The 18166-nt window shown below is 38.0% G+C and overlaps 2 protein-coding genes across 3 annotated transcripts; both read left to right on the top strand.

Moving 5' to 3' along the window:
- Positions 1-3089: 3089 nt before the first annotated feature.
- On the top strand, positions 3090-11545 carry LOC135696730 (uncharacterized). Its single transcript, XM_065216216.2, has 2 exons — positions 3090-3668; positions 9294-11545. The coding sequence occupies exon 2, from the start codon at positions 9302-9304 to the stop codon at positions 10286-10288; it is 987 nt and encodes a 328-aa protein (XP_065072288.1). The 5' UTR covers positions 3090-3668; positions 9294-9301; the 3' UTR covers positions 10289-11545.
- A 1584-nt stretch (positions 11546-13129) lies between these two features.
- LOC135696731 (uncharacterized) lies at positions 13130-17592 on the top strand. 2 transcript variants are annotated; one of them, XM_089113636.1, is made up of 4 exons: positions 13130-13876; positions 14028-14125; positions 14475-14511; positions 15720-17592. In XM_089113636.1, the coding sequence occupies exons 1-4, from the start codon at positions 13776-13778 to the stop codon at positions 15805-15807; spliced, it is 324 nt and encodes a 107-aa protein (XP_088969762.1). In that variant the 5' UTR covers positions 13130-13775; the 3' UTR covers positions 15808-17592. The 2 variants fall into 2 exon arrangements, with proteins under 2 accessions (XP_088969762.1, XP_065072290.1); XM_065216218.2 differs by having other exon boundaries at positions 13142-13876; positions 14025-14125.
- The last annotated feature ends 574 nt before the right edge of the window (positions 17593-18166 follow it).

The following is an 18166-nucleotide window of genomic DNA, read 5'->3' as shown; positions in this document are numbered from 1 at the left end:
CCAGGCCAACGCTAGGGACTTTCAGATAATGCATTGATTATTGTGCATAAGACAACATTATTATTCATATTTATGCATTTTGGTACCATTGAGGGGTGGGGGGGTGTAGGTACTATCTACTCACTTACTCCAGATTCTATATTTCTTTCCGACAAAAAACAGTGCCTCTGTGAAAAAATTTTCAACCCCCTCCCTTTCTCAATACCTTTTGTTTGTTTTGGATGCCACAGCAAAGTTTTTCCCTTTTGTTTTGCTTGCAATTTGTTGTTTTGCCTTCGTAGACACCAGCCTATTCATCAAAATATGGTGTTCCGTCTGAGCATAGGTTTTCCGTGCAATTTAAAGCAAAGGTAGTTAACACTCCTGGAAAATTAACGATATCTCCTGGTTTTATCTCAAACGCTTTATAATCTGCTAGAATGCTGCGATGGTCGTGAGTATAAGACATCTGCAGTGGCCATTTCGAATTTAATGTTTTGCAGTTCCACAATAGAACAGAAACTATAAGTACATTATACAGCTATCAACTACGGGCCATTGTTCAGCTCTCTTACAAATATGGTATCATTTCCGAGTTCCAGATGCTGTTTTGACTGAGTTCCATCCGTGTTCCAAATAAAAAGTTGATTGTTTCAATTCATTCACCTCCGAGGCACAAAACGTTAATTTCTGAGTTCTAGGATTGACTGCTGTTGTCCTCCACAGCGTCTGGAAAATCGTTTCCAAATCACAACGTACCCAAGCTCATTTGGAAGATTTTTCTGAAAGGGGTGGTCATTCCTTAAACCTAGGACAGGTAAACTTGGAAAAGGGGTGCTTTTTGAATCTGCAAAAATCACTGAAATAAGGTGCTTTCTACAACCAACCTAGGCCAAGATTACTATTTGCTGACAATATCACAGGATTTCAATGATTTTTAGCAAGAGTATCGCCTCAATTTGATTCAATACAACATTTGCAAGATAAGGTTTTTATGTATAAAGGTCATTTGCAACTTATAACAGAAATGTTGGTCGTTTTGTTATACAATGTGTTCCTTTTTCACTTATCGCCATTCCAGACAAACCTATAAACCTATAAAAACAAGAATCATATAAACTACTACATTCTCCAATAAGTACAGTTTTAGCCAAAATAGTGAAACAGAATCATAGTGTAGCAGAGCAGGAACTCCTGTTCACTTTCTTCAAAGTTCATTATCATTTAGTTCATTTTCATTGTATCTCAGTAAAAAGGGTATAGAAAGTTCACATAGAAGTCAGAGGAAAGGGGTCTTTCTTTATCTCTCGGATGGGCATTGGTACACAACTGATTGAGAGTGGACAAGCCGGAAATGATTAAGCGAGGTTTGTCATGAATTTTAAAGAAATCAAAGCACATCTTAAGTAAATCTTATCTTACACATATTGCTTGTGCAGAAGTTCGAAAGACATTAAGAGATCATAAATCTCAGTCTTCTGCCGCCATGTGAAGAAAACACAAGGCTTTATATTCTCCATGCAAACTAAATCTCTATGATTTTCAAGGTGGTTTGATGCTTCAGTTGGGCTTCCTAGTAGATAGATCATGGTTGGGGTGAATGAGGATTCTATTGTCAGAGTGAAAAAGAGTTCTACGCTTAGAGCGTGTGTGCAGCGACTGAGAAGACGATCTTGAGGAACTTTTAAACGATGAAACTACGTTTAGATGATCCGGTTGTTTTTTCATAGTGTCATTTATCAGTTAGTAATTAATAGCGCTGCATAGTTCCTTCTGACGACAATTCAGAAATTAGTCTCAACAAAAGATGTATTAAGCTTTTTAGATGTCTATTTAAGGATAACAATTTTAAGATTACGCAATTTTCTCGTGAAAACGAGGATTTTGGCCCCTCTTAACAGATCAAAATTCAATTTTAAGGATTTATGCGCAAGAAATATGCTTAATTAACTTTAAGACTTTTAACTTTTTTCCATTTAAACTGTTTTTTCATTAATTACTTTCATGTACGCAAAAACGAGGCTTCAAACATGAAAAAGAGGCTGATAGCCCCCAAAACCATTTTCGAAATCAGCACCCTCGAATTGACCAAAAGCACTTGGTCCCATAAATTTCTTTCTCGAGTGACCATTCCCCTATTCTCCGCCTGGTCATTTAAGCTTTAGGTAACATACTTTGTAGTAGACACAGCAAATTTACTTTGCCCCAGTTGCCCTCGCTTCTTTTCCTGTAAGGAGTCATGTTCTCTTGTGCATTATGATAAAGCTTTACATATTCATTCACTATCAAAAGGATAATCAGGTTTGCTATAGTTAGGTTACTTTTCAGTCAATATACATCGAGAACAGGATGTACCTTTCGGTCAAATTTATTTTTCGATATAAAATTGTATGTGATGAATTTAAGCAGTATCAAATTTGATTGACAAGGCCATTTTTAAGCACTTTTTGATATTTTTTCTTCAAAAGGTTTCCCATTTGATGATTCTGATGAGCAGCAGGTGATCTTATGATGATTTACTTTCTCTGATTGAAAAGTGTTTTGCTGTCGATCAGACTTTTCAAATATAATTAAATCTACTCATTCAACGTTAAAGAGTACATACAAGATTAACTGTAAAGGGACAAGAAACTTCATAGCTTGTTTTCAGGCATTAAGAAGTTAGAAAATAATTGTTCGTGATCAAGGAAGAAAAAAACAATGGAACAATTAGTGGCAGTCTTCAATTGATTTCGCCACTTCCAAAGATTTAGAACATCTGCTAGAAAGATCATCTTTTAATTTTCAAATGCAATGCCAATAACAAAGATCTATTTGTGCAGCTATGCAGATAATCAGCGAATTTTAAATGCTCTGTTAACGTAAAGGTCAAAGCTAGTTGTAGATCTAGGAAAAACAGCAAACGTAGCAGCCACGTAGCTGCAGGGGGCACGGGGGCTGTGCCCTCCAAATGGAAATTTTGACAACAGCTTGCCCCCCCCCCCTGGCTACAGTTTTATTTATATGATATTTTGAAAATTTTGCATATATATAATTCCATGACCTTGATTTTGTCCAAATATATCTGTTTGTTATATATCTGTTTTTTTGTTTTAAAGCCTGCCCCCACTGGGGTACGGTTCTTGCTTGAGTTTGCCCCCCCCCCTAGCCGACACCTGCAGCTACGTGGTTGAAAGGTAGGCAGAAAGGGGTAGCCTTCATGAACTGCAAATATCAATTAACCTCTTTTTCTGAAAAGTATGGGGGCAGGTATCCCTTTGTCCCCTTGCTCCGGCTTCTTTAGGCGTCGCTAGGTCAAAATACTAAACAGAGACTTGCGATTAGACGATTCCCAAAGTGAACATTTGCTACCCTTCTTTGCAAAGAGCAGTTGGACAGAGTAATGTATTGATTTCTATCAGAAAAATGCTGAAAATGAATCTCTTTTTCTGCTTCCCTTCAAAAAATTATCTACATTTTCTTAAAAAAACTGGGTTAGCACGTTTTTTCCTTGGAAATAACAACAGCTGCATAATAATGAGTATGCACTGGCAGGTGTACGCCTATAAGATGACCTTTCTAGCTAGTATAAATATGTCTTCTTGAGGGAATTGTCCAGTTGTTAACAGAGACGCTAAATGCACGGCGGCTGAACTTCTAGAAGCTTTCTTTGCTGGTAGCGAAACACATTAGCAGAAAACTTTTACAAGGTTGGCATTTTCAGTTCTTAGTTGATTATATCTTTTTGATAATGTGACAATCAAACAATTATATAGTGTGCTTTTTCACATTTGTATAATTATAATGTGTTTTGGAGAAAGGTCAGTGAAGAATTCATGCAAAAACGTGAACGGATATTGTATGGAGTCATTAATCATTATAAACTTTCAACATAATATACCTTGAATCAAAACTCGTTTGAGTAAAAGTTTTTCAAGCTAACTTACTTTTATATAAGCCATACTGAAGATGCATGACAATTTTTAAAGCAATGAAAATGACGAGATTTCAAACCCAGAAAAATAAAACTCAGCTCTCATACAATTTCAAGACGCCTTTGACAAAGGACACTAAATAGATTCTTGTCCGCACATTTTTGTCCTTGCTCCCACAGATTAAGTGTAAACTTGGGGAATCAATTTTATCATATATTCTTTGAAGTTATCTACCAGTATGAAATCTACCAGTCTTCGAGTGTAATAAGTATGATAGTTGGTAAATGCTGCTCTGCTGTGATGACACCACTGACAGAACAGAAGTGACCTCTCTAATCAACCATGTCTATAATTCTTTCAGATCCGACATGTTTGATACTAGCCTGGATGACGTATATTTAAATTCTCAGAGAGGATATAAATTCGAGCGAGTTCTCAGATAAACAAATACTTAATGAATTTATATATATAAAAAGCCACATATTTTCTACATCTATAGTTTCTTGCTTTCGATGATTGCATTAAGCGTGAAACTCGGAGTAGCAACTTAGGAAGGTCCTCTTCTAACACGAAAAGCGTGTACAGCTCTGCCTGTAGGACATCGCGCACTTTATGTCAGACCAGCAAACACTAATTATTATTCTATACTTTCTTGCTTCAAATTTCTTTTTTTTAAGCCAGTCAAAATTTCGTTCAAAATCCAGTTTATTTGTATTTTATTCTTTCCTTCTTGTTTTTTAGCCTGCGTTACAGACCATCATCTCCAAGGATTTTCTATTAGCTCGTCCGCCTTGGTGATGATGGTCTGTGATGCAAGCCAGTTTTTTACCTTTTGCTGTAAGCAACTTGTCGTGAATATCCTATCGGGAGAAGTCTGTCCTATCCAGAGAAGAGAAGAACAATGACGCGTTCAGTTATGTAATATAACTGCTTATGGTGACATATCTTGCCTCCTCCTTTTTGTGTCTTTGGAAGGAATAGTAGAAAGGCAGTACAACAATGACTGCAGAGCACCTTACAGATTTATGGAGGAGGGGGATTAGGAGAGGGTGTCAAAGCTGAATTCCTTTATCTCATGACGTCTAAATAAAAATTATGTACGTCATCAGAAGGCTCAACTGATGGGTATTTTTCATTTTAAATAGGATCTCACTTTAAACATTCTTATTATCTTTTGTCTTTTAAGGGCATCTTTTTTATCAGTGTAATTGTGAAACCTTTCTCATCAATATTTCATGTAATAGATTGTAATAAATCGTGCTTTGTAAGAGATATAATCAAGTTAATTAATGACCTGAGAAGAAAGGCCAATTTTTATCTTTTGAACCTGCTTTGTACTCTAAACTCAAACTTTTCCTTCTCTTTCCTATTCAAAAATAAGTTTTTGAAAGTTTTAGTTTGTCGCTTTGTTCTTTTTGGTTTTATACTTTCATAATCTGCATTGGTTGCTTCAGAAGGTTTTTGGAGCAGAAATTGGAAACCTGTGCGCTACAAGTGTTAATCACAGCACAGCTTTAGGGGCCTATACTAAGATGGGGAATTAGCGGAAAAACAGCAGATGGAGTCAGAAATCGATAAAAATGCGACAAAGTCTCGTTGTCGATATTTGTAACTGCGATTTTGCGATTTTTGCGGCTGCTCCCTGTGTTGCGCGAACAGTTGCGATTGTTTTGCAGTGATCACTGCACTTCTATATCTTTCTAATCAGCAGCCTTTGATAGATAAGCCATCTCTCAATCAATATTAACCAATCACCAAGCGTGTGAGTAGTTTCAAGCTTACTGATTGGCCATTGCTGATTGACAGCTGGCCCCACGTTGGTTGGTATTTGTCCATTGCAATTTTGAAATTCAGATATCCATATCATGTGACAGAAGGACAATTCATGATTGGTGGGTCAGCCAATTACATGTTTTGAAACTCCACACGCTTACGATTTTCTGCTTTTGTGGCTTGCATCTTATTTTTCGACAAATTCGCTACTGTGTGTAGACTATCTTTCTGACATTCAAACTGGAAGCACAGGATTAAAAATCTCAACACTGTTTCTGGAATTTCCCCTTTTCCTTAAAAAGGATCTTAATAGTAACAGGAAGCATGGGAAGTGTGCAACATGCATAAGTCACAGGAGCAATGAGCAAGATCGAGAACATAGAATGTCTACTCGCTGATATATCATCCTCAGTTTAAATAATTGGATTAAGTTTTCTTTTACACGTGCCCTTCCGTGTATTTGGCAAACTCAAAGATTCTCAAAGAAATTGTCTCGTCTAACAACCGAAGTTTGTTATAAGGATTTCTGCGACTGGTGAAAACTTTTATCTCCATCGAATGCTATTGGATTCAATTCTCAGTCTTCCATTGAAACTGCAATCAAAGATAAGAAGGTAATTTTTCTTGACAAATTCAAACTAAAAATTGACTTACATTAGTGCTTTTTCTGTGGGAATAATGACTTCAAGACACAACTATATAGATAAGAGTAAGAACTTATTGCTTCAAGAAATTGATCGCGTATTTTGTCTTGCTGGTTTGGCGGATATAGAAATCGCTTGAATTTTATCGAAGGTTGAGAAAAAATAATAATACATCTTTGAAAATAGTAGGGAGTGGCCTACAATCCTGGAAAAGAATAGTTGAGACTTTTCAAGGTAAGTTGATATTTTTTAAAATAACTCCTCCTCCCCCCTAATTCAATGTTGAATTAATGATTTGAAGGAGAAATAATAGAACTACAAATCCAACATTGATTCGGGTAAAAAGAGGGAAGATTGGAATAAACCGGGACAACGTGAAGAAAAATATTGAATTTTGTCTCAATAATTTTGTCGGCGAATGTAGCTTCATCTCCCAGACTAGGGGGGCGCTTGGGCTGGTGGAGGGTCATCAAGAGTCAATTTTACCGACGTAGATATAGATGAAGAACAGTTTAGATGCTGTTTTACCAACTGTTAGGCAATTTTACCAACCATCTAAGAAATTTGTGGACCAACCGGTGAATTTCCGGTGAATTTATTAATGAATTGTATATAAGGAATTGGAGTTGGGGGAGGGTACACTGCCAACATAATATCTTATTTTTCCATATCATCCAAAAACCTGAGAGATTTTTACTGTATCACAATGATTGCCAGATGTGATCATTCTATAAATTCCTTGAAAGAATGTGCTTGATCTCTTTAGTTCTCAAACTAATCGTGTACACTTGAATGGATACCAAATATATCTCTTTGAAGGAAATAATTATCCCTTATTGGAGAAAGATACTTATAATCCCCCCTACGCATTACAGCCGGAGTTTATGCTTTCCATTGGGAATGACTCCTTTCTGATATTGCAAGAAAGGAAACATTTTCAATTTCAAGCAGCTCTCAGTTGAATCAGTTCTTGGCTTAGTGGCTAGTCTGATCAAGCCGACAGCATTAACATTTTTCTCAATTATAACCAGCTTTATGCCAGTCTCAATAAAAGTGGGTTTGAAACTTCCTTACTCAGTAGAGATGATCAAATTCTTGGCACATGAATCAAAGTTTTGGTTCAAAGCTAGAAGCTCCATTTAGGGCCGCGGAGAGGATTTATGGGCCCCGGGTTGGGTCGAAAGATATTTAGTAAAGCAGGCCCAAGGCAGATCCTTCTAGGGAATACGAGGAATGCTCCCTCGGAATTTTTAAAAAGGATTGTAGCTAAACTGCTTTAATGGCTATTACTTCTGTTTGCTATCTTATATAGTTTGAGTATAACTGATATCTTAACACCAAAATGCATACAAATGAAAATTTCTAAGGCATTCTAAAAGTGCTAGAAAATGACGTAGAGTATGACGTACAATGCCAACCAAAAGATTTGGGACATTAACAACAGTTTCCAAGGGCAATTCCCCCCTTAATTAATGTTGGTTTTTACAAAAAGATGTATTGGATTAGGAAATACGCTTTTTTCTGCTAATTATTTAATATTTTTCTAAATTATCAGCTTGTTTAGGGGGGAAGGGGGTGTGGTAATAGGAGTATTTATGACGAATTGAAAAATGTAAAAAAACGATGCAAATTGCTGAATGTTCAAAGTACATATTGCTGTATGTTCCCCTGTTGTAATCACATTATTTGGTACACATTCAGAGGTTTTTCAACTTCTTCAGCCTTAGCCCTCTAGCCCACAAAGATTAGAAATTCTCAACAAAAATCTTTAACTCTCAAGCAGTCAATGACTCATACTGTCTCCACCTCACTTCTTTCATAGGCTTTTGTCATTATTGTTTCTATTATTGACAGTTTGTTATAATGGCAGGATTATCACTTTTGATCTTTTTATTGAGGTATCATTTATGGACCTCTTTAGCCAAGAACCCCCGGGTCAGTGACCTCTCTGACCCCCCTCCCCCCTCCTCTCAGCATTGGCACCATTCCATCTATCAATGTAAGCCATACTCAGTCTCTTTTTGTTGGGTTTGCAGTATGTCGGAAATTCTAAATTCAAATGACAAAATGAATAAATGCATAGTGTTCGCATGTCTAGATGTATGCAATAATTTTTTTCATTTTGCTGATGAGATATTGACATGACCTTAAATATAACAGCTTTATATCACAGAGACATTACCTCTTCTAACTTTCAGCCTATAGTGGTATATCGATATGATGCAGGCACCGTGGAGCAGGGGGGGGGGGGCTGGGGGGGCTTTAGCCAAATATTAAGTAACAAACTACCAGTAAAGCCTCTTTTTATACGGTTTTAGCCCCCTCCCCTCCCCCCACTTTTTTTAGACTCGCACTTTTCTCAACACTCCGCGGTGCCTGTGATGAGTTTTTGTATTGCTTCTAAATAGACAGGGTTTACAATTTCGTGATCGTGATACACACCTCGTTATCAACAATACTCCCCTCAATATGAAAAGTTGCAAATGAAGTTGTAAACAATATTTGAGGATAGAGAATAGTCATAATGAAACCACCAGCGGATAGAGTTACTGCTGCTCTAAAATTGATTTGGATGGGATTAGAAAATTGTAAATATCACTGGTGATTTTGCGATTGAAAGTTTTGAACGTCTGACTGAAAACATTTTGGGATATCCTTTAATTAGGTTTCATATCTTGATAATGCATTTGCTATGACTCTTCAGACGCTCCAGATTAAGTCAGCATTTGCTATATCTCTTTATGGTGTGATCTATGCCCATGCTGGGAGCATACCCCAATCTACAATCGTCAGACCTACATTCAAATATACAGATGAATTCTTCTTGCCTATTCAAATAGAGAAGAACTTATGGACAAGATACGGGGATTCAAGCACCCAAGAAGAGGACTCATCAACGCGGATCCTGCTGTCTTATACATTAGTATACATTGAAATATAACATCTACAGACATGCTCTGCATTCAATATTTTATCGTTTCAGGTCATAAGATGAAGCCCGCTGTTGGACCTTTGATATTTTGCTCTGGAAAGTATTGCTTTATCATATTCATTTGCAATATTGTATTTGGTGCACTTGCTGTTCTTCTCAATGCAACCGTCTTAATCGCGTTGATACGTGTTGCAAAACGCCGTACTTGGAAGGTATCCAACATCATCCTGTCCGCCATGGCTATCACAGACCTATGCACTGGCCTAATCTGCCAGCCAATCCATGGGTACTTTGTCTTCAGGCAGAAGAATGTGTACAAGGAAGAGGACCTTGAAACCTGGGAAGCCTGGTTGTTCCTTGCCTTGGTGTACAGTTCATACACGTTCTGTTGCGCCTCACTATTCATAACGACACTGATGGCAATAGAAAGATTAATGGCAGTAATGTACTCATTGAAGCACAGGGCAGTCTCAACAAATTTTCGCGCCATAACTAGCCTTATCATTGCTGGTGCTGTAAGTGCTATTATTCCTGTCTTCCGTTTTGCATCTCCGTACACACAGGTTGTGTTTATGGCACTTCTGGTCCTCGTGGTCCTGTTGTCACTTGCGACTATTATAGGATCATACACTGCTCTTTTCAGAAGCTTTAAAAAACAACGCATAGCTGCTCAGAAGCTTTCTTCGACAGAGAAAGACAGACTGCGGGGCATAAAACAAGAAAGGCGGATGGCAAAGACATTCGCTTTGGTCACTGTAATTCTAGGTCTTATGTACCTTCCTCAAATGATGCTCAAGCCAATTTCAATAGCTGTCAAAAAACAAGGTGACTCTATGTCTGATCTGCTACTGATTCTGGAAGACTCCTTCAATACATTCCTATACGCAAACGCTGCAGTGAACCCATTCATCTATTTCGTTCGACACGAAGAAGTGCGAAACGAAATTGGATCAGCACTGTCACTGCGCTGCTTCAGACGACCAAGAGCCGATACAACAAAATCGACAACGCAGAATGCAAGGGAGACTTCATCATCGCGTCTTTGAGGACATTCTGTGCGGCAGGACTCATAGTAATTAGAATGAATGGTTAAACCAATACACATGTAATAGTATTTGGGGCGTTGGCTCAATGAGAAGTAGTAATGACTTTTGGATTCCGAGGGCCAGGGCGGAAAACAAGTACGAAGCCCTTGTTATGTATCTGCGAAGCCCTTGCCCTGCATCTGTCCGTTTAAAGTGGATTGGCAAGTGGATGGGCTATGATTAATCTGTGGCACCCTGGCCCCCCTTAAAACCGCCACAGCTTAAAAAAGCGTTTTGTCTTTATTGAAAAGTTTTACAAGGCATGTCAACAAATTTTTGTCCCTATGCTTAACCTAGTTTCAATCTCTTGCAACAGCTTTCCACAAATTCAGTTCTTTTATTGGCCCCTGTTTGGAGCAGAAGCTCAAATGGAACAAGGGGCTTTTAATCCACCGTTCTTATTACGTAGTGTTGCGAGTGGAGGCAAGAGAAGTTGGAAACCCCCCCCCCCCCCCCACAATGGCAAAAAATTTCTTTCAAAAGGGGCGTTTTCTGGCGTTCAAAGGGGCGAGAAGCCCCAATTTTACATTGCTCATCTCGCCTTTGCCACCAAAAAAACTTAATACCTTGGCTACGCTACTGTTCTTATTGCCCAAAGGAAAGTTGCTGCTAGGACTAGCAGCTGCTCATGTGGACTTTGTTTTTTTCAGTATCTAGCGAATATTGATAATAGAAATCTAGAGGCAGGATAAGTAAATTATGACAAGTACCGTTAATAAATTCTCGCTGTAAACAGGTGTCATGTTTTATGCTTGTTTATTTCAAGTGGAGTCATTTTAGTTTGCGCTATTCGATATATGATTAAGGGGTTAAGCAAAAAGTCATTGATAGGTTAGGTTGAATTGTAAATAGATTAAATTGTTTTTATTTAAAGTTATGTTGGAATATTGTAACCAGCAGTATCATCTGGGTTTTAACTATTTGATCGATAACATTGATAAGCGAATCAAGGCCGTAGCAGATATGGGAGCTAGAGGGTGTTAATATGTGAAGGAGAAAGAACAACGCATGGGTTGAACTTCAAACGGCCTACACACATAACTGTAATAATGTAAACTGTAATCTGAAACTCTATATAAACATGGGTCACATAAAGTAATGCTCCTGCGCATAGTCAATTAGGTTACTACAGAGGGCAGCCTGGCAAAAATCTATAAATGTAAAGCATATCTTCGAAATACCTAGTGCAGCTTGTGCGATATATTTGGAAAAATTATGATGCCATTGTAATAAATCATGCTAAAATCACCCAGAGAGCACGACCTACAAAAAAATTCTGTTGAATTGTCCCCGAGACCCTCATCCCTTCTAACTACTTTCCAATTGCTACGGCCCTGCGAGTATGCTATGGTAGTCGATTGATTATGATAGCAAACGATAAAAAAGGAAACAAAGGTGCTTATTTAACGTTTCTGTTAGTAGATCGAGAAAAATATTAAATAGTGATGCCATCCTGAGAATATTTTTCATGTTTGTCACGTCTAACAAGAAGCTCGATTGCTATTTTCTGAATCCAGTTTTCAATACGATACATATTGACAAGGGCCCAGTCACTGGTAAGCTGGTACCCTGGGCACTGGAGCTACAAAATTTCGAGAACAGATATGCACAGGAAAGTAGACTCCAAAAAATAATATGGCCCCCGGCCCCCTTCGTCCGAGTACCCTGAGTAAGAAGAAAATTAAGAACCACTTGAGGCTGAATTATGCGGAAAAATTAGAAACGCTAGGCTGAAATTGGATCATTCTTATAAAAAATGTGTATTAAACTGGCAAATGTAGGATGAGGAAAGCTGAAATATATAAGTCGTTGAAAACAATATGCTTAAGACAGGAAAACTAAGGGAGAACTTGAGTTTTAAGTCGCTTCCCAGGAAGAAAACGTTGTTTCAACACTAAAAGACAGAGAAGCATATTATGGTTTGAGGAGGCAAACATATCTTGAAGGGGTGAAACCTAAAAGTAAGATTAATCATTTGGAAATTATTGAGGGGACTGAACAGCACCATGCTATTATGGCCTCTGGTTGTTGGGAATGACCCACAACACTCTCTTTTTGTAAGGACAATTTTTTAATACCAGCCCCAAAATTAGTAAAAGGTTAAACTAAATTAAGAACAAAATAAGGGCAAGGTAATATAAAATGTAAGTGCATCAAATGTTTCAAATTATGGAGCAGCATTACAAGTTTCAAAGTTTTTTCACTTATTTGTTGTTTTAAATTATCATATAGAGCTTGTTTGTGAAATAACTTGATTATAAACAAACAGTAAAAATTGCAGGTACGACTGTGTGAAAAATATGAGAATAACGGCAAGGGACGCGCTAGCAAAGCTCTTCGATGGGCTTCAAAGGAGTTCTTGGTGCGAAGAAGACAGGATGAAGAAGACAAGGAGCACTGCAAAGCGCCTAACAAAAACGAAGCAAAAATGATAATGACTTATACTTCGTTCCGGTTTACTAGCGCATTTCATTTTTCAAAGGTTCTTAAACTGATATCGAAACTACTTAGATATAGAAACTCATCAAAAATAGTATTAATCAGTGTGGTGCTAGCCAAACAACTGGAGAAGCTCATTTTCCAACAATGCTAATCCCGGTATCTAGTTTATCCTACAAAGTTTCGTGAGGACCATTTGCAAAGAAGAGAGTTGATAAGAATCTATAATTTTTCCACTATTGAGACTATCAGGCAAGGGCGGAGACAAATAAATTCAAGGATATCCGTTTGGTAATGAGCATATCAATTTACATGTGACGCAGATATCTTCTCTACAATAATACTAATGTGCGGATATGCAAATGAGCTCGCTCCGTTGATATCGGTCCGATTACATCTGATATCGGTCCGTTCCCATCGAAAGTTCTTGCACGAACTCCGCAAAAACTGCTGCACCCCTTGGGCTGAGCTTCGGTAGTTTGGTTCCTCGGGGGTTGCAATTGTGTGTTAAGGTCTCAAATCTTCGTTTGCTCGCTTCCCTCGCTCCGAATTTGCGACGTGTCTTCTCTCAATGGGCCTTGCTCAACGAGGCCATTTTCTTTGCTAACGCTTCGCTCTCTTTGTTTGTCTTTTCAAAGACTTTTTCTAGCGCTTTCCTGGATGTTTTGAAAACGTCGATTGTCATCCAGTCAGTAGTTGTTGATTGAAAACCTTGACCTTTGATTCTAAAGCGAATATCCCTTTTCATCCCCAACTTTTTTGAGAGAGATCGAGTACCTTTTCAAAGGATTTTTCAAAACATTTCCTCCCTCTCTTTGATGGGTAAAATACTGGCTTTCGCGTTCGCGTTTCTAAAGGTTCTTTCTCTCTCTTTTCTCTTGCTCTCTACAAAAGGTTTCAAAACTTCTTCCTCCAGCAACCCTTCAATTTGAACGGAGGCTTTTCAAATTCGTTTCGCTTTCCACAAAGAATCTACTGTGTGCCGATAATTTCGGTGATTTGGAATTGGATGATAAACCTACGTGCACTGCAGCTTGGCATTCCTTTTCGAACTCGAAGCGGTTGTCGACGGTCGTGTTCTGTGCTACAGTGCTACAGCTACAGCTACAGGTGAGTCTCGCTAGCTTTTTAAAAATTTTTCGTCGTCATTTTCCTTTCCTTTTTATCGATCGATCGATTGAAACCCCGTTTGTTATTATTTCGTTTGCAAGAGCCATTAAATTCGTGCTTTTGACGATCTTCCTTTTCTTCGTTTTAGTAGCTACGTTCACCCGCTGCTGCCCGTTTTTTTTGTTCTGCGATGGCTGCTGGCTGTTCCCCTTCTTCACTGGCATCAGAATCGATGGCATGTGAATACAGGTAAGCGCTGTTGTTCTTACGTGTTTTCAAAATTTATTATTTGACATGATTTTCTGCTCATTTGGATAAAATTGCACTAAAAACCGGCCGCTAGACCCCCGCCGCGAACGAAAAATTTTTACCTCTTCTCGTGGTTTTGTGCTAAAAGGAAACTGGATTGGCTTTATTGCAATCAAAGTATGAAGAATCGTGGTAGATTATTCCTGCTGTTTATTCTTGATGCAAGAAAATTTGATTTTCTAGGAAACCCGTTGTAATGCGAATTTTGTAATCCCGCCAGCCCCCAACTTTTTATGCCTAACGAGAATCCTTTGCAGCAACTTTTCCTAACCGCCTTCTTTTTTTGTAGATAAACGATCGGATTCGCTGTCTTTTTGGTACAACAAGTGAGTATTTTTCGATTAAAATTTCATTTTTTGTGCGATTTTCCCGCTGAAACAAATGGGATTTGCCTGCCTCTTGAGTGAAAATTATTCTAGAAACCATTTTAAATGACTTTATGCTTATTTGGGTGAAATTACACTAAAAACCGGTTGCTGAAAGGAGTCGCTAGACCCGCCACGAACGTTTTTCTCTTAATGTTTTACCTCTTCGCAGTTTTGTTATTCAAGGAAAATGGATTTGCTGTATTGCTCGCTTAACAAGAACAATTTCAAATGATTTATGCTTAATTTGATGAAATTACACTAAAAACCGGTCGCTTACTGCTAGACCCCCGCCGCGAACGGCGAATTCCTACCTCTTTTCTTGGTTTTGTACTGAAAGGAAGCTGGATTGTTACGGTAGATTGTGCCTGCATCATTTTCGGAATTGTAAATTAATCATTCTAGAAACCATTTTAAATGACTTTATGCTTATTTGGGTGAAATTACACTAAAAACCGGTCGCTTACTGCTAGACCCCCGCCACGAACGGCGAATTCCTACCTCTTTTCTTGGTTTTGTACTGAAAGGAAGCTGGATTGTTACGGTAGATTGTGCCTGCATCATTTTCGGAATTGTAAATTAATCATTCTAGAAACCATTTTAAATGACTTTATGCTTATTTGGGTGAAATTACACTAAAAACCGGTTGCTGAAAGGAGTCGCTAGACCCGCCACGAACGTTTTTCTCTTAATGTTTTACCTCTTCGCAGTTTTGTAATTCAAGGAAAATGGATTTGCTGTATTGCTCGCTTAACGAGAACAATTTCTAATGATTTTATGCTTAATTTGATGAAATTACACTAAAAACCCGTCGCTTACTGCTAGACCCCCGCCGCGAACGGCGAATTCCTACCTCTTTTCGTGGTTTTGTACTGAAAGGAAGCTGGATTGTTACGGTAGATTGTGCCTGCATCATTTTCGGAATTGTAAATGAATCATTCTAGAAACCATTTCAAATGACTTTATGCTTATTTGGGTGAAATTACACTAAAAACTGGTTGCTGAAAGGAGTCGCTAGACCCGCCACGAGCGTGTTTCTCTGAATTTTTTACCTCTTGCGTAGTTTTGTGCTTAAAAGAATATGGATTGGCTGTATATCGATTTCTTTGAAACGTGCTTTCATTAACCATGGAATAACATCTTCATTAATCTTTTTGTTCTTCATCTAGATCAAAGAGCGTTTCAAGCAATAATTACGACGCAGACGTGATTCTCGAACCTTCGAAACGAAATTTATGGCATTTATGCTGGCGTTAAATCAAACGATGAAACAAGAAAAAACTTGACTGTGGAGAAAAGGACTAAAGTTATATAATATAGATTAGCTGTTGTCCGTAAATTGTATTTTGTTTATTTGTTGTTAGAGTAAGATTCCTTTCTGATGCACGAAACTTGGCTGTTTTTTATCTTTCTATCTCTTAACTGCTTTGTTCCTGCAGTGTTTCAAAAGCTAATTGTGACGAAGATGTGATATGTGGACCTCAAATGTACAGAACTGCGTAATAACTCTATAACTCTTTGGAGTTCAGAAGAGGAGTCATTAATTCTTAAGAAATTTTTAGATGATATATATCTAAACGAGCACCATGGACCAATAACGGCTAACAGGAATTTATTGTTGGAAAACTTTAATGTTTGATTCAAAATAAACAGAGGAAGTTTAAAGGTGGCCCCAAATTATACCTTAAAACAGCATCACAAGTGAACAAGAATTGAACGAAATGCTCTGATAAAGATATTCATGTTGGATTCAAAATGAACATTACATCTTTAAGAATGGCCTTAGAAAATATTTTCAAGCGCCCTATAAGTCGACGAGGGCTAAGAATGTATGATTGGAAAACTCAAAAATTTGATTATGACTAAATAGGAGAAATTATAGGATTAACTCATGAAAATGATGGGGGCTGGCAGAAGTATGTAGCTGTCAAGTTTAAAGTAGAATTCAGAATATTAAACAAAGCTTTTAGATAAGCCTGCAAGATATTTAAACGAGCACCACGATTCACCGAGAGATAAAAGAAAATGGAAGTTTTAAAACATTGCAATTAGAATAAGCAGGAGAAATAAAGAGGGTAACCCGTGAAAGTATTTGAGCAAGGACCCCAAATAGATCGTGGCTTACAAAATGTATTGAAGCAACTTTCTGTATTGCCTTGATATTGCAACCGTTTATGTATCAAATTGATATGCACATTTTAATAAACGGAAGAGTAGCTCCCAGTAAATCCCGCTCTGCGGGCACCCTATGGCCCCAAAATGGGATAGTAAGATTAGCCTCTGAAAGTCAAGAGTGCTATTAACCTTGATTTCAAAGGGGTTCAGATGGTGATGAAAGCTATGATATTGCTAAGTGGTAATCGTAATAATCGAGGAACTACTCATTGGATTGGTTCTATTAGGAATTTCGCAAGTATCGGTATCTGGAGCCAGCAAGTAATTAAGTTTGGGTTTACTTTTCTGAAAGGATTTACTGAGTTACAATCAAGGTGATAAGCATTATCCTCCTACACGAAAATAGCTCTTATCTCAATTGGGTTGTTGCTGCAAGTAAATAATACTTTGTCCTCGAGCAATTATTTCCTGCTCTTGCCAATAGTATATGCTACTCACAGTAGGCGTGACTATGGATTGGATTAATTATGTTTGTCTTCTGTCATGTTTAGAATGTGCTTGCCTGCTTGCTGTATGATATTACACTTTTTGCTTGCATTCCTTATTAAATTGAAAGAATGTAGGAGGGCATTGTTTTTTAATTTTGATTTTCAGGATAGATTCAATTTTTATTTTATTTGTCAGAGGAGTAAACAGATAAGTAAAGTTGGGAAGTCTTACCATGAAATTTTATGGAAAATTAAAACAGGAGACTTAGGGGGTAACCCATTAAAATACATAAACAAGGAACACGAATAGACCTGGGCTTGCAAATGTTTTGAAGCATCTTTCAATTAACGGAAGACTAGCTCCCCTACGAAGCCCGCTACGCGGGCTTGCCAGTGACCCTACGGTAGTGTACATAGATTAGCCTCGGAAAAGACAAGAATTTTCTTAATACCCCCTGTGAATGATAGTAAAATAAGCCTCGGTAAAGACAAGAATTATTTCCAAGCCCCCAATGAGTATGCAGATTAGCCTCGGAAAAGACAAGAGGTGTATCAACCTCGATTTGAAAAAAATTGATTCCGCACAGGTCACGTGATAAAAAATTACTCGCACTCCTGTGACTATCGCTAGGAAGGGGGGAGCCTCTACCCCTGCTCTATTTCAGGCGACCCCCTGACTAGCGATAGTCACAGGAGTGAGAGTAATTTTTTATCACGTGACCTGTGCGGAATCAATTTTTTTCAAATCGAGGTTGATACACCTCTTGTCTTTTCCGAGGCTAATCTGCATACTCATTGGGGGCTTGGAAATAATTCTTGTCTTTACCGAGGCTTATTTTACTATCATTCACAGGGGGTATTAAGAAAATTCTTGTCTTTTCCGAGGCTAATCTATGTACACTACCGTAGGGTCACTGGCAAGCCCGCGTAGCGGGCTTCGTAGGGGAGCTAGTATTATTATATTTTGCGTAACTTTTTTAAGATTATGAATGGGAGACTTCATTTTCTTTAAT

Source organism: Rhopilema esculentum, chromosome 18 (assembly GCF_057945365.1).
Source record: "Rhopilema esculentum isolate cy_ngs chromosome 18, ASM5794536v1, whole genome shotgun sequence".
NCBI lineage: Eukaryota > Metazoa > Cnidaria > Scyphozoa > Rhizostomeae > Rhizostomatidae > Rhopilema > Rhopilema esculentum.
Note: the sequence above shows the minus strand (reverse complement) of the source record. Positions and strands in the feature narration are given on the sequence as shown.